The sequence below is a fragment of the Tasmannia lanceolata genome, unplaced genomic scaffold (genome assembly GCF_043159265.1).
Source record: "Tasmannia lanceolata isolate RefF3 unplaced genomic scaffold, GAP_Taslan_0.1 ptg000002l, whole genome shotgun sequence".
Classification (NCBI taxonomy): Eukaryota; Viridiplantae; Streptophyta; class Magnoliopsida; order Canellales; family Winteraceae; genus Tasmannia; species Tasmannia lanceolata.
The window spans coordinates 58,582,476-58,597,023 of NW_027518679.1; the positions used below are offsets into that span (position 1 = coordinate 58,582,476).

The following is a 14,548-nucleotide window of genomic DNA, read 5'->3' on the forward strand; positions in this document are numbered from 1 at the left end:
CTTAATTTTTGAGTCCAATAATGAGTTTTAGACCTTCAGTAAGTTCTTAAAATCCAAATCATAACACAAAATGGTTCAACCGTTGCTAGGTGAAACTGGATACAGCGATTTACTTTCAACCCTTTGCTTAGTATATTGCGTGTCTGGAATCTCTCTTGCCTGAGCCTTATATAGAGTTCAAGGAGGTTAGAACTAGAAGACACATCAAGTATTGATAGAGGCGGGGACTAATAGTAGAAGAGCAAATAGCCTGTAGGGTGAAAGCTCAAGATTAGGCAAGATAAATTGAAGACATTTGAGGGGATTCATGTAGTGTTAACGTCTGGTGTTCAATGGCATCATGGTCAATTTTATTAGGTTCAAAACTTTTTCCTATTAGCAAAACTTTGGTCCATACATTACAAGGGTTCATGAAGTAAAATGGAAGTACCGTCTATGCATATGTCATTGGGTTAGCCAAATATTTGTAGGCTAAAGAAGAATATCAAATTTGACAACATCAGATTCTGATGGAGCTGATTATTTAAAAGTTTTGCGTGGAAAGGCAATTCCGTGGAAAGGCATTTCACGGCCTACTTTTGAAGGACAGAACATCCAGAATAAGACAATCTCCTAACATGTGAGCCTGTGTGGGTGTTCTCTTCTGCAAAAAGTGCAAAGGTGAGCCGCGAAATTGTCTCGCAAATCCCATTATTTAAACTAGTGAAAGAATGAGGCCATAGCATAAACAACAACAAAAAAAGTAAGCATTGTAAGTATGATAACATTAACATTAAAGATGTTTTACATATAAAACAATCTACAATTTCATATACTTATGAAACATCCACTAGTTAGCTCCGTCATGGATTCTGTTTCAGATCAAAGCAGTCCGGCAAAAGCATCTTCAATAAACAATATGCCGGCATCTCTGTACATGTTGTTCTCTGCCAGCAACCCATCTAATTACTTCCTAATATTATTTTAATATTTTTGAAAGGGATTATTGTTAGTATAAATACACATCTTTCTCTCCATTCTTCATATCATAATCTTACCATCGGAGCAAATCGGGTTTTAAGCAAATTAATACGAGCTCCAATGGGTTTGATAGGATCGCGGGTTCCTTTGGTTTTTGTCATTGCCATTTTCATTCTTCCTGCAGTTGCTCTCGCAACAGAGTATGTTGTTGGAGACGACGATGGCTGGACCATTGGTGTGGATTACAATGATTGGGCTGTTGACAAAAAGTTCTACGTAGGAGATGTTTTAGGTAATTTATATTTAGTTTCAAAGCTAATCATAATTTTAATATTTTTTCAAGCTTATTATAATAATTTTAATTGGTTTCTTCTACTCGTGTTGGGTTTCATCTCTCCTGTTAATGGTTTCCAATGCGGTTCCTACTCCCCCCCCCCCATGTTTTGATATTTCCGCTAAGGGATTTGCTAAGGTCCATCACAAAAAGCTTTTCGCAGCTGGTCTGTCGCACGTCAGAACAGCAACCTTGCGAATAGAGACAAAAACTGTTGTCTTCATTCAAGAGATGGTTAGTCTGATGTGCGACAGACCAGCCACGAAATTCCTTCTGAGATGGACGCTATCAATTCCTTTTCTCTAATGCATTATGTCTTTTATTTAAAGAGCTGCCAAAAGGTTATCACAATTCCCAAAAAGCTCTTCCAAGACAATTAAAAAAATAAATAAAAATCCTGCGGGTCAGTGCAATTATTAAACCATGTATGTGCTGATATTACTATTATTATTATTATATTCGCCCTATTTCTTCCCTGGGCCACCCCGACCACTACAAGGGGTGGTATGGAGAAGAAAAGGGGGCAATTCAAATATATCATTTCCCTTTATTACTAATAATTAATTAAGGGATTTCCTAGTTAATTTTGTGGAAAGCCATTTAAGGGTTCACTTTTGCACGAGAGAAGAGAAATGAAGAAGACAGAGTGTGCTAAAAAGTGAGCATGTGTGGGTGTTCCATTCTACAGATAAACGAAGAAAAAATATATTTCATGATATATTTTTTTCTTGTTTTCTGATGTTCACAGTATTCAAGTACAACGAAGGTTCCCATACAGTGATTAAAGTGAACGGAACGGGGTTCGCCGGTTGCATAACATCGCCGAATTCAGGGGTTCTTACAAGTGGGGATGACAAAATAACCTTGTTAACTCCGGGCAATAAGTGGTATATTTGTGGAGTTAGCAATCATTGCAGTTACTACTATCAGAAGCTCACAATTACAGTGATGCCGAAAACGATGATGTGGCCACCTGCAACGGCACCGGCACCGGCACCGGAGGCAGGAATCGAGCCGTCACAACCAGCATCGGTCGCAGCTCCAGGCAGCTATTAAGCACCCATCTACTCTTAACAAGACCATTGTGCACCATAGCTTTGGTCCTACTCGTATGTCCCTACTGTTCTAGCATATATGGTTTTAATAAATATTGCTTGGATGTTCTTACCAAGGTCTAAGCTATACCTTGGGTTTAGGAGATTCTCTAATTTACATTTAAGTCAAAACATCCGTATGTTCTTTTAAAGTATTCTCCTACACCATTTGGGCGTTGTTGATGTTGCTCTCTCTCTCTCTCTCTCTCTCTCTCTCTCTCTCTCTCTCTCTCTCCCTTTTGTTTTCTTTTATCTTTCAATTTGGATCATAATTAGTTCTTAAGTTAATTGCCGATTATTTTATTTGCACAAATATTCTGAGCCCAGCCGGTTTCCTAGTTGGAAGGTGTTGAGAAAAATGGTAAATGGCTCATAAATGAACGGAAATGTATAAATAAAAGCAAACTACAAGATGAACACTGAGATTTACGTAGGCCAAGAAGACTACATCCATGGGCAAGAACACGATCACAACTACGCGAAAAAAAATTACAAGGATTACAATGGGATTAACCTCCACACCCGTAAACCTACAATTAAACCTGCAAACTGCAACCATTTCCCTTGCTTCTTAACCAAGACAATACATGAGAGTAACCTGAGAAAAACTAGAGAAAACCCAAGGTGAAACCCTCATTCAATTCTCTCTTCCTCTTCCTCTTACTCTTCCTCTCTTTCCATGTCTACCTTGTCCTTCATGTATCCACTACCCACAAGAGAAAAACACCTTGTCTCTCGCCTCACCTCTGTAGTCGTCACCTCTTGTACTTCCGAAATCAGAAATTCCTAATTAAAAACTTTTGTCTTAAATAAAATAATTTCAAAATTGAAACAAAGGAGAAAACTATTAAAGTGCTTTACAAGATAAAAAACAAGATGCAAAAAGACTAGAGAAAAAGGTTAAGAGAAGGTGCACCCGGATTTTTATAGTAGTTCGGCCAAATCCCGTCCTACGTGCATTCTCACAAAGAAACTCCCTCCTTGTGCTTCCACTATCCTGGTCTTGTTACGAGTGAAGACCAAACTGTTTACAATCCAAGCTTTATCTCCAAGTTTGCCTTCCGAAGTTGATTCCATGCATCTCTACGAACTCTAGCTTTATCCCCAAGCTCGTCTTCAAGGGTTGATATGTTGCCCTCCACCAATTATAAGAAGTAGGAAAAGATGAAAAAATATACAAAATCCCCACTAAAACTTCTCCCAAGGATATACATAGTAGTTCCTATACTAATCCTCAATAGATTTGTAAGTGATGGCACTTAGGATTCTAAAACTTCTATGATGGTCAATAATTAGCTCAAGTGTCTTAGATTTTATTTTGGGGACCTTAGAACCCCTTTTATAGAGGTTAGAACCCAAAAACACCCTTTATAGGATCCCAACGGTCTCTACAGATGACCCACGGTCGGCTGGGGGAGCCGACTGTCCAGGGTACTGGTCTTGTTTGCACAGTGAAATTCAGAAAAATCATATCTCCCTTGTTTCTTATCGGATTTTGACGTTCTTATACATTCTGAAAATCTTAGAGAGTCTACTTTTTGTTAAAAGTTATTTCAAAATTACTTGAAACTTCCTTAGTGCCATAATCTAAAAGTTACTATGAGGAATTAGCTTTACACTTGACACAAATCTTTTACTTCTTCAAGTCTTTAATCTTCAAAGCTAGAGCACATCTTCTTTGTTCTTCAATCTTTCAACTCTGGCATGAAGCTCCCAAGCCTTTGCTCTGATCCATGCTTCAACTGATCTTCAATTTGACCTTTAAAGAACATTCTTAGATAACATTGAAGCATTATTAAAATGACTAAAATACAATGTTATATTGTGTTTGGAGACATCAAAACATGACTGGAAAATTTGTACGTTTGTATGAATTTGGACCATTTTTTATGTTTTGAAAACATGTGAATAGAGTAACAAATGTACGTTGTACGAAAATTACCACCAAGTTTTAATTTGAAAAATTCCTCGAAAGTTCAAGTTCGTACGAAATGAAACGTATGAATAGAATTCATATGTTTCAAACAAATTCATATGTTTTAGACAAATTCGTACATTTTGAACTTCTTGAGAATTTTGCACAATTCTCTGAGGATTTTGAGATCTAATCACTAACAGTGGTGCTAGGGGTTATTGTTAACCTATTTACCACCAAATTACCTACCGGATCTCTTTGAATTTCGAATTACATTGAATTCCATTGGAGATCCATGGGAATTATGAAAGAATTGTCCACAATTCTCATGATCATACATTAGATCTCACTAGAATTTGAAATTACCTTACAAATCTAGATGAAAAACAAGAAATCAAACCTAGATCTATCAGAATTGGGAGAAAACATTGAGAATTAGGGTTGAAAACTCTAATTCCCTAGCGTTTCCCCTAATTCTAACTAAACTATGCTTGGAAATTGAAAGTAACTACAAAACAGAACCTGATTGAAGTCGTTCCAACAGAATTCCGGCGAACTCCGATGATCCTAGCGACGGTGCTCCGGCTCTCAACTTTCCTCTCCGAAAAACTTGAATGAGAATTTGTCGGAGGAGATCGGAAAAGGCCTTTAGAACCTTGATCTTCCTTTGAAATTCTTCCGGTAAGAATTCCTGACGAAATCCGGTCGGCTCCCGAGAGAATTTGAACTCTCTCTCACAAAAGGGAGGGAATTTTCTCACTTTTTGAGGAATTAAATTCGTACGAATGGAATTTCATACATTTTAAAACGTACTGGCGACTTTGTTCAAACATACAAATTGAAAATGGCTTCGAAACTGGCTTAGCTCAGGGCTATTTTGCTGGTTTCTTGGGTCGATCTCAGGGATCTCAGATGTGCAAGCTCAGGATTATATTTGCAATCTGGTTTGGTCAAATTTGTACTGAGTTGAAAGGTATTTTCATGGTCAAAATGCTATGAGCTGGGAATTCCTCCACTTTCTATGCCTATAATAGTTCATCATTCTGTTGTCCGGAGAGTGCCAAAACTTCCCGGATCTCATGCTGGAGATTCAATGTCTCAAGGATACGTATGTTCCCCTCAGACATGGATTCATCATTGGGACTATCATTGCACCAAACTATCATCAGTCTGATCGTGGAAAAAAGGGGTGTCTACACCTAATAAGGATTATACTGGCATTGGTGGCTCAACTGATGATGGGTGTAAAAATGGACTTTCTCAAAGGAGAGTTGAGGAAAACTATTTATATAAATAAGCCTGAGGGTTTTTCAGATGAAGGGTTAGGAGGAAAAATATATATTGATGTAAGAAATCTTTATACATTTTGAAACAATAATATCGTCAATTGCATTTGACATTTAACAAGTTAATTCTCTATGTGGCTAACAAGCTCAACTACTAACTTGTCTCAGATTGTGGACTCCCACTGTCTAAAAAAGTACTGGAAGTTTAGAATCTTGTCTCAAAATGTAGATGATATAACTTAGAAATGGTCGAAATAACTGAGTCATGATTTAGCTCAAGGTTTGAGATGAAAGACAATAGAGAACCATCCTATGTGCTCAGAATTAAATAATACTAGGTAGATGAAGAATAAAACATTAAGACAAGAAATATACTTGAATTCACCATTTTAGAATGCATAATTGTACTCCTACACAGACACCCTAATGGTAGGCAAGAAATTGTCTTTGAGTCAGTGTCCAAACAAGGATAAGAAATACTCAATATTCCGTATGCTCTAGTAATTGACTGCTTGATGTATGAGATGTGCTATACTAGGCCGGATTTGGACCAATCGGTAGCTGCTCATTAGGATGCAGTGAAAAGGAACTAAGTACCTCAAGTTATGTTTTTGAGCAGAAAATCTTGAGGTTCACGGTTACCTTGATGCAGATACTGCAGATGACAAAGATATTCTAGTCATGTACTCATATCTAGCAAGAAATAGGGTCGTGAGGTGAGATACAAACAAGATGCTAAGTATATAGCATGTAGCATAGCAACTACTCATGCCCTTTGGACTAGACAATTTTTGGTCAATTTGGACCTTTGTCTAGTTGATGGTCCAATAGAATTGTATTGCAACAATAAGGCAATATTAACCCTAACGTACAATGGAGCGAATAGCTCTGCGGGAAGACATATGTGTGGAATATCACTATATTAGAGATATAGTGAAAAAAAAAGAAACAAAGGCAAGTTTTATGCCTATTTGTGATATGATTGCTACCCTTTGACAAAAGGAGTTCGTGAGAAAATTTGCATCAAGTATGTTACGTTGATGGAACCTTAGAAGTGTCTAGTTGAGGAAATTGTTTGGGAGAAACATTCCAGACGGAATAAATGCCAATCCTTTTACCAAAGGAGTTCATGTGAAAGTTAATGAGCATGTGAGCTTGACGAGACTAGAAATGTCTAAGTCATGGAAAATTATTTGGAAGAATATCCTAGATGAAATAATTGCAATCCGTTGAGTTCGTGTTGAAACATCATTAAGCATATGAGCGTGATGGGACTTAGAAGTGTCTAAGTCAAGGGAAATTGTTTGAGAAATATCCTAAAATGGAAACACAAAAGGAATTCACTCAGCCAATGTGGCCAAGTGAGAGATGTTATCGCAATGGCCACAAAGGCCTCATCATAATGCATTGGCTTGCATACGTTTTATATGAGGAATGAATGAAGAGGTTTGAAGGAACCGACGGTTGTTAATGGCATGAATTAAGGGAATGCCCTTATATAACTGATCAATGGATCAGAGAAACTATGGCCATTGTACATGATAAAGGATACCCCTAACATCGTGACCATGGAGTCCCCTCATCCAACGTTATCTTCTTTTGCAAAACACTACAAAAAGAAGTGGCTACATTGACCGTTCTGAAGTTAGGGGTAGACGAGGCATGTGATGCATTATATTGATTTGTCATGATTGAGGCATGTCTGATCTAAAATTATAGGCAGGGAAACAAAGTGTGAAGCACGCTCGGGTAATTTGGATGACAATTTCCAATAACGTACGGCATGGAAGAAGTTCCTTATTCTTCAAATTCTATTTTTGTCATCTATTTTGTGCCCTACTTTTTAGGCATCAAATCTTGTTCGTTAGCCTTGAGTTTGATCTCATTAGAAATATTTTTCAATTTCATATCAAAAGAGCCCAAGATCATGCGATTTGGACTTGATTTGAAGGAGTTATGGACAATTTATGGATGCTGTGCATGGCTATTACGAGATTTATATTTTCAGGGTTATTTTAGGCATATTTTTGTTTTTATTTAGTTGCTTTAGGTGAACAGCTCGGACTAATTGCTCAGGTGTTAAGTTAGCTTTTAGGGTTTCTTTTTATTATAAGAAGAAGTTAACAAAGCACTGTAATGGATTTCTTTAAATTGCCTTTTATGATTTTGAGTTATTTGAGAATTTTAGAGCATTTTCTAGTTTCGCTCTGAGAAACTCCACTTCAATGGGAATGAAGTAAATCTCATCCCCTTCGACAGTGATCGAAGTATTCTATTCCCTATGACGGTGATCCAAGGGTCCATTTTATTCTTTATTTTGTCTTTTTTGCCTCCGCTACTGGGCAATGAAGAACCTTCGGGTTTTTGGATTGCATCAGTTGCTATCAGAGAAAATTCTTTTCTTAGGTTGAAGAAGATTTTTGGTAGAGAAGTTTGCGTAGATTGCACTGGCTACAGAGTATTTTCGATCAATTGAAAGGAGGGTTGCTGAATGCCAAGATTGGGAGGTAACACTAGGCTTGAAGTCATTCTATTATTACTTAGAGCAAGGAATCATAAATTTAGAGTCACCACCAATCTATGATGAATATTCTGGATATTTAATCATTACTAAAAGATCAGATTATAAGTTATTGCCTTTTGATGGTAACAAAGTAATAGCAAATCACTTGAAGGTAGGGGTGTTCACTAGTCGGTTATAACCGACCGAACTGAATTATATTTCGGTTTCGGTTTAGTTATTTTTTATTTCGGTTCGGTTTCGGTTAACAAATCTTTCCTTTTTCGGTTATCGGTTTCAGTTTCGGTTTCAAAGAAAAGGTAAATCGGTTTAGACCGAATAACCAAATTGTATTGTTTACCCATAACGCCAAGTCGCTCAATTGCTTAAAATATCTTGTTGGATGTCTTTTTATTAGCCCTATGGAAAAGTTTGATTTGATTGGTCACTGGGAAATGTCATATCAAAGATAAAAAAGAGAATCTAAATAGGAGATCTTGTCTTTGCAAATTGCCAAAAAACATGGAAAGCAGGACCCTTATTATTTGGCTTTGGGAATCATTTGACTGTAAAACTTGAAATTTACACTGCTGGCTCTGAATATAACTAGTTTTAGAAGTAACTCATGTAGTGAAGTGGACCATGTTGAAATTTACAAATTTGTAAATTGTACATTTGTATTATTTCTAAAACTAAAGTGGACCCAAGTCACCAAACCTACCCGAATACTAGATACTTCAATAGACTTGATTTTTCATTCAATCTCTCGGTCAAACCGTCAAAGAGGCGATTTAAAGGGATGATCTTATAACCGAATAACTACCTCTACTTGAAGGGATGATTAATGTTCCCTACGAAATCATGAATGAAGAACTCAAAGAAATTGGATTTGATAGCATGGAGATTTAAATGAAGGATAAATGGTGAAATGTTAGGTTGATTTTTTCATCAATTTACGTCGATCCATTTTTATGAGATCATACATTGAAGCCTACAATGGGTATATGAATTCAAACCGGTTCAAGATAAAAAAAATTATATTTTCATTTTTGGAATTATGTAACAGGATTTGATCCTCAAGAATTTCATATGATTAACATTCTTCGATACGTTTTAAACCAGGGGAGAATGATGCGGACGACAATTACTAAGAGCATACATCATTGAAGAAGTTCCTTATTCTTCAAATTCTATTTTCGTCTTCTTTTTGTACCCTACTTTTTAGGCATCAAATATTGTTCGTTTGGCTTGATTTTGGTATCATTAGAAAGGGTTCTTGATTACCTATCAAACGAGCCTAAGATCACGCGATTTGGACTTGAGCTAAGGAAGTTATAGGTAACTTACGGATGTAGTGCATGCCTATTACAGGGTTTCTATTTTTTGAGTTATTTTTACTATTTTTAATTTTTATTTAAGTTGCTTTAGATGAATGGCTCGGATTAATTTCTTAGGTTTTAAGTTAGCTTTTATGGTTTCTTTTTCTTATAAATAGATGTTAACACAGTATTGTAATGGACTTTTTTGAATTCTTGAAAGAAAATTAGCCTTTAGGGTTTTGAGTTCTTTGAGAACTTTTTGAGTATTTTCTAGTTGCGCTATGAGAAACTCGAGTTCGATGGGAACTAAGTAAATCTCATCCCCTTCGAAGGAGATTGAGGAGTGTATGAGATGCTGCAATCAAACCCACTGGATTTTTCTGACATCAAGTACATTAGCCTCCCCTCTGTCATTGATACACTGACACTGGGTGTCCCTAGTGATCAAAAGGGGCGTAAATACCATTTATTCTTTATTTTGTCTTTTTGCCTCCATTGTTGGGCAACGAAGAACCTTCTAGTTTTCGGATTGCGTCATCGAGTCCCTTTAAGATGGATAATGGTTCTCGGATTTGTCCAAATTGCTTGTGGAGAGTCTTTGTTACGCCCATGAACTCTGAGAGGATGCAGCAGAAGAGGTTATGTCTACATTAGTTTGCAGTCTGACACGGGCTTTAGGGTGGTATTGGAGTTTGTATCAATGGTCATGGGAGGTGTTAACAGTTACAAGCTTTCTACTTTGGGGACTGCTAAGCTGAATGGCGCCCTTTCAAAAAACCAGCCACAAAGGTGCCCCCATTCCACCATCTCACCAAAGTGCATTTATTATGGCACCAAAAAATCTAAAATTAAAGAAATAATAAATACAATATGGTGAGATGACCCAATGGGTGCACCCTTGTAGTTGGTTTTTTTTGCAAGGCCACCCTTAACTTTAGATTCCTCTTCTACTTGTTAGTCAGATGATTTGAAACGTCACATTGATTAATGATTCTTACTGTTAGGAGGTAACATGGTGGGTAATTAAACCTTAAAACAATAATCACCGTTGATTATAGAATTTTCTTCCTACCAATCGCCCGAGGCCCATCTATGCCTCATTTATATGATCAAATCCATTGATCCATGCTTTTTTTTTAATTGATGCAGATTAAATTAAAGCTGAGGAGAAAAAAAGCTAAGATCGAGATGGTAAAAAATACACAGGAAGGAAGAGCAATAAAAGATGAAATACAACCAATGATCAAGGAGGAAGTTAATAAAATGGGTTTTTTTGCAAAAAGAGTCTTCATGTTTGACGTTTTTGTAAAAGGAGAGTCTTCTGGTTTGCAAAATTGCAAATCAGGTCACGCCATTTTACCCATACGGTGCAAATCAGGTCATTATTGACAGCATACAAACGGAACTCCACTTTAAATTGTAAAAGACAAAACTGTCCCTTATTCTCAAATAGCTACGTTAGTCCCAACAAATGAATGGTTTGGATCACCCAAATAATGTGGGCCTCACTATATTTTTGTATTGCACGTGCGCATGCAGCCGTCACTGTATAATTTCAAACCTATTTTCTATACCAAATACACACATAAGGCGAGAGAGGGAGAGTCGGAGACGCAAAGAGAGAGAGAAGGAAACTGCCTAGCCATTCACGGCAAGGTTGCACCGATCTTCATTTCAGGATTTGCCACTTTCAGGATACATAGGTTTGAAATTATTTTATTATTTTATTCTTGTTTTGATAGGACGATTCAAAACCTTTGATTTTAGGAGGGTTTAATACTTTGTTCATTTGGCATGCGAACATGAGCATGGGAGGCGGGCCCACCATATGTCAACAGTCTAAATTAAACACAACACGTTTCTATGTGGTCGGACCATTATTTTAAAAATGACCTGGTAGCCGAACACGAGTCCGGCCTCTTGATGTTGAGCCACCTTGACCAGCCAATAGTTAGTCCCCAACTGAAAAATCTAGAGAAGATATTATTTAAACAAAGTGAAAGAATGAGGCCAATGCATAAACAGCTAAAAGAACAATACATTGTGAGTATAATAACATCAAAGATGTTTCATACATAAAACAATCCACAATTTCTTATATTTTGAAGTGTCAAGTAGTTAGCTCCGCCATGAATTCTGTTTCAGATCGAAGCAGTCCGGCAAAAGCATCTTTAATAATAAATTTGCCGGCAACCCATCAAATTACTTCCTAATAATATTTAAATTGTTTTTGCAAGGGATTATCATTAGTATAAATACAGAGCCTTCTCTCCTTTATTTGCATCGTGATCTTACTATCGGAGCAAATCGGGGTTTAAGCAAATTAATACGAGCTCCGATGGCTTTGATTGGATCGAGGGTCCCTTTGGTTTTGATGGTTGCAATTTTCATTCTTCCTGCATTTGCTCTTACAACTGAGTTCATTGTTGGAGGCGAAGATGGGTGGACCGCTGGTGTGGATTATGCAGCTTGGGCTAATGGCAAAAAGTTTTTCGTCGGAGATGTTTTAGGTAATCTATATTTTTTCCAAGCTAATTATAATTATTTTAATTGGTTTCTTCTACTAATGTCTGGTTTCATCACTCCTACTAATGCTTTCCAATACACTCCCTAACTTTTTTCTGCTACTACTGCTACTACTACAGTACTACTACGATTATTAATATTATTATTATTATTAGAGGAATGTGGTGTTGGCTGCAAGTCAAAGGAGTATTAAATGCACGAAGGTGACAAGCCAATGGGGCACCATTTCAGCCTATGTTTGAAAGGGCGCTCTTGAGTTTAGCATACCTCTTATGATTATTATTATTATTATTCCTAGGGAAAAATTCATGGTTCCCAAACATGGCCTTAAGGATTATGTACTTAACCTAAAGACGAGTGTCTCATATATGCTTCTCATTCGATCATTCTAAAGATTTAACAATGAATAAATAGTTCTTGATATTTTTTTCTTGTTTCCATATGTTCACAGTTTTCAATTACGCCAAAGGCGCCCATACAGTCGTTAAAGTGAACGGAACAGGCTTCTCCGCTTGCCAAACATCGCCAAATTCAGGGGTTTTTACAAGCGGCAATGACAAAATAACCTTGTTAACTCCTGGAAATAAGTGGTATATTTGTGGAGTCAGTAATCATTGCAGTTACTATAATCAGAAGCTGAAGATTACTGTGATGCCAAAAATGATGATGTGGGCGCCAGCACCGGCACCAGAGGCTGGAATGGAGCCAGAACCAGCACCGACCGGATCTCCATGCAGCTATTAAGCACCCATCTACTCTTAATAAGAGCATTATGCACCAGAGCTTTGGATCTAGTTGTTATGTTTAACTGTTCTAGCATGGTTCTAAAAAATACTACTCGTGTTAAAAAAATATCAGATACATCTGACCGTTGTTGAATCATTAGTTTGGTGAGATTAGGCTACCTATGTAGATTAGGTAGTTAATAGATTCTGATAATCTTTCTTAATCTTACCTTTTATCTCTTTCTATGCTTATCTGTAAGTGCTTATTTAAGCACCTTTTAATGTTAATGAAAGTAATATGAAGATTAGTGAAATATTCTCAAAATTTATCATGCTATCATGGAAATTGATCCGGCCCTGATTACGATTTCAACAATTTCATTTTCTGGCGGATGACCGAACTAGCCGTCCGCTGGGCACTGCAACCATTATCTCCCACGATTGCTGCAAATCCATCCCCAGTTGGGCCCTGCACGAACTCGTCTAACCTCAGAGATTGTCGTCACCCCTTCCTGTTCATCTTTGTCCCATCATTGTCGTCAGCTTCAACGGAAACATCGCAACATCATCCACAACACCTTCTCTTTTCTATCTGTTAATGCCACCATCATGGCTTCCACAATGTATGGCCGCAGGGGCTAGGTTTGAGTACCAGAATTTGAGTTCTTTGTCTATGGGATGAGACAGCCGGTATCTGAAGTCTGAACAAAGACCATCGATATTCGATTGAGACTATAGACCTGGTTTTGGTTTTAGCTCCGTTTGCATATAGTGTAATTCTGTGATTTTTGTAATGTCTCCTCTCTCTCTTGTACTTCTTCTCTGCATACTTCAGTACCATATTAATTGCAGTCCAAGTGGCATTGGTTTATGCCTTGTGCACTTGAAACCATAAGATTCTGAATTCTCTCCTCGGCGATGCCGTAAGCATCCCCAAATCAAAGTGTTTACAGACTTTATTATAAATACAAGGGGAAGGTGCTATGGATCAAAATATGTGGCAGGGTCATTGATTTGGGTGACTGGCAAGAGGTTGGTCTATACTGTTGGTCCGACCAAGATCGTATGATCTAAAGCATTTGAACAAGCTGATTAAAAAGGCAAGATCTTTGTTCGGATTGGGGCTTGGAGACACTGTATCATCTGCGATGCAGAACGCATGGCGTTGAACAAGTCTTTTATTTTTTATCTTCGTTATTTTATTAGTAGTATTTTTTAGGGCGTCAAATCTTGTTCCTTTGGCCTAATTTTGGTGTTTTTAGAAAAGTTTTTCGATTACCTATCTAAAGAGCCCAAGATTACGCGATTTGGAGTGGATTTGGCTAAGTTATATGCATTTTACGGATGTGGTATAGGTACAATAGGAGATTATTATTTTAGGAATATTTTAGTCATGTTTCTACTTTTTATTTATATTGCTTTAGTTAGAAGATTGAGAATAATGAGTAGGCACGTATTTAAGGTTGCTATTCTTAGGCTTTGGCTCTCTCTATATAATGTAATGGCATGAGAAAAGAAAAAGGAGATTTGAATAAAGTTTAGTTTGGGACATCACTTGTGAATAGAGCATTGGCTCTTTCACATTGGGGAAGGAGCTTCGCTCCTTTCACATGTTATATTGGAGTTTTCCTCCAAAACCGTAGCATGGGTTTTCCAACCCCCACGAGATTAGTTTAGTTGCTGCTTGCGTTGATCTTTATCTTGGTGTTGCCGCTCCAAGTTCCCTACGTCAATCTGTATGGTGCAATTATGCCCATCCAATTAATATCAATACTTGTCTCTCTAGATGAACACAACTATAGGGCAACCATAAGTCCAGTTAAATGATGTTGGCATTACCTTGATCTTATGATCCTAGGCAACCATAATTCCGTTTATGCACGGGATGC

General features: G+C 37.3%; 1 protein-coding gene and 1 pseudogene across 1 annotated transcript; both read left to right on the forward strand.

Annotated features, from left to right (window-relative positions):
• The first annotated feature begins 1,080 nt into the window (after positions 1-1,080).
• LOC143845588 (blue copper protein 1a pseudogene) lies at positions 1,081-2,350 on the forward strand (annotated as a pseudogene).
• Positions 2,351-11,746: 9,396 nt separating this feature from the next.
• Positions 11,747-12,678, forward strand: LOC143845597 (Cupredoxin superfamily protein). Its single transcript, XM_077353979.1, has 2 exons — positions 11,747-11,918; positions 12,386-12,678. The coding sequence occupies exons 1-2, from the start codon at positions 11,747-11,749 to the stop codon at positions 12,676-12,678; spliced, it is 465 nt and encodes a 154-aa protein (XP_077210094.1).
• The last annotated feature ends 1,870 nt before the right edge of the window (positions 12,679-14,548 follow it).

What these genes read in the sequence shown, in the direction of transcription:
- LOC143845597 (XM_077353979.1), top strand. Translation starts at nt 11,747, where the DNA reads ATGGCTTTGATTGGATCGAGGGTCCCTTTGGTTTTGATGGTTGCAATT. An exon ending in TTTCGTCGGAGATGTTTTAG is followed by an intron (nt 11,919 to 12,385) that starts GTAATCTATATT and finishes ATATGTTCACAG; the next exon opens with TTTTCAATTACGCCAAAGGC.